General features: G+C 43.7%; 1 protein-coding gene across 1 annotated transcript; it reads right to left on the bottom strand.

The window, feature by feature from the left end:
- Positions 1 to 1,113: 1,113 nt before the first annotated feature.
- LOC149168901 (uncharacterized) lies at positions 1,114 to 1,554 on the bottom strand. Its single transcript, XM_089425012.1, has one exon. It carries the CDS (start codon positions 1,552 to 1,554, stop codon positions 1,114 to 1,116), a length of 441 nt encoding a protein of 146 aa, XP_089281138.1.
- Positions 1,555 to 2,038: the final 484 nt, after the last annotated feature.

The following is a 2,038-nucleotide window of genomic DNA, read 5'->3' as shown; positions in this document are numbered from 1 at the left end:
ATTCTCTGGCAGGGTCCCTGACAGTGGAGCCTCCCTTTTTCTCATCAAGGGCAAGGGTGACATTCAGGTCACCTGCAATAATGATATTTCCAGGATTTTGCTCTGAAAGGAAAGAATGAAGCGAATTCCAACAATTTTTATTCTCGCCTGGCAAAACAGGGGCATAAACATTAAACATACTTACTTGTTGACCAGAATCTTTGTGGAGAAGCTGAGTGAGAAGCCAGTGGGGGCTACTTTTTTCTTGAATAAAATCACATATGGCGTTGTTCCAGAAGGTGGCTAATCCACCAGAAGCGCCTCTTGCACTAACCTCTCTTCCATGACCTTTTTGCCAAAAAGCTTTACTAGATTGGAGGAGAGGGATATCCTCCACCTTTGTCTCTTGGACGAGGAGGATGTCAGGGTAGTATATTCTCACTATATCTTTCAATGCTTCCTCTTTCAACCTGCTACCTAATCCTCTGCAGTTCCAGGAGACGTATTTCATTATTTACTGATTTGGGGGGTTGAGGCTCCTATTGGAGCCCCGTTACTCTTGCGCCATGATCTGGTATTCATCATTCCTTTGAGGGTTTTTTGGGATCCTTGGAGGACATCTATATAGGTTTTTTCCTCTCTCTGTTTCTTCTTTGATTTCCGCCCCCTTGTCGTCTTGATAGGAGTGACTAGCGAGTTATCAGTTTCTGAGTCTATCTCTTCTGATTCTCCCTTAGAGTCTGAGGCTAGACTAATGTGCTCTTCATTGCCTTCATTTCCCCTCTGAAAATCATCAACTGGTGGAACAGATGATTCGACTTCATTTTCTTTCGCTTTCTTCACCATTTTTCCTGTTTCCTCTTGGGTCTCCATGACAACCGCCTTTTCTCCTGAGGAGGAGCCATCCTTAGGAGTGGCAGCGGCTTTTGAATTAATTTGAGACTTCCCCTTTGGACCGGAGGTGTTCTGCCCCGGGGGCTTTGGAACAACCTTTCCATTTTTTATTTCTTTCCATCCTTCTTCTTCAACCGTGTTCCTGGATGAAGCTTTTGGGCAGTTTCGCTGGAAGTGTCCATGCTCATGACAGGTTCGGCATTTGAACGGCAACTACTCGTAGTCCATCTTTTGGTAATGCTACCATTCTCCAACTGTAAGTTTGACCGCCTCTAGCAGACCGGCTTCCAGATCGACTTCCACGCAGATTCTAGCGCAAGTATATTGGTCCTTATGATCAGCTTTGTCAATGAAACGACCCAGCCCATTACCAATCTTCTGCAGAGATTGATAGCTCCAGCAGTGTATCGGGAGATTAGGTAGTCGAACCCAGACCGACGCCTCCTTAGGGACATCGACAGAAGGATCGAAGTCAGGGCTCCATTTGTTAAGATACAGACCCTGGTTTCCCATAAAATACGGCCCGTTTCTGAACACCAGATCACGATCTTCTTTGGTGGTAAATTCAAAAATGAAATAGCCTCGTCCCACAGCATAACAAATCACGTTGTTTTTCAGCTGAGGTCTCCAGTTTCGCTGAATCCAGTCGTCCGTAGTTTTAGTGGAGGGCCAGTGGCCCATAAACTACCCTACCAGGCCTCTATCAGACAGAGCAAGAGCGATTTTAATTGGCTGTTCCTTTGGGAGTGCTATCTCAGGAATTTCTTCGATCTTTTTTATAAATTTCGGCACATTAGCAGTCTGAAGTTTCTTCCCCTTCTGCGATAAAAGCCTTCGGAAATCTTCTTCAGAGGATGAAGGCGGGGTGGGAGCGGACTCCCCACCCCCAGGCCCGCTCATGGCAGCATCCAAGCGTTGGCGGCTGCAGACCTAAATTCTACTCCGCAGAACAGAGCAGAGCGCGCGCGTATTAATTATCATTATTATTATTAAATATTTTACTAAATAACCTAATTATTTAATAAATATTATTATTAATATTAACATTAATATACTTACCATTATTATTATTAAATATTTAACTACCTAACTTAATTATTTAAGGTGAGGTCTAATGAGTAATTGTGTGAATGGTCAAAAGTGATTAGCCAAAAGAAAATTCAAA

The sequence above is a fragment of the Pinus tabuliformis genome, chromosome 4_2, assembly GCF_031772625.1.
Source record: "Pinus tabuliformis cultivar Carrire ecotype Pingquan chromosome 4_2, CPIR1, whole genome shotgun sequence".
Taxonomy (NCBI): Eukaryota; Viridiplantae; Streptophyta; class Pinopsida; order Pinales; family Pinaceae; genus Pinus; species Pinus tabuliformis.
The sequence above is the reverse complement of the archived record's forward strand: the minus strand, read 5'-3'. Positions and strand labels throughout refer to the sequence as shown.

Excerpts from the sequence above, each read along its gene's own strand:
- LOC149168901 (XM_089425012.1), bottom strand. The coding sequence starts at position 1,554 with ATGGGCCACTGGCCCTCCACTAAAACTACGGACGACTGGATTCAGCGA.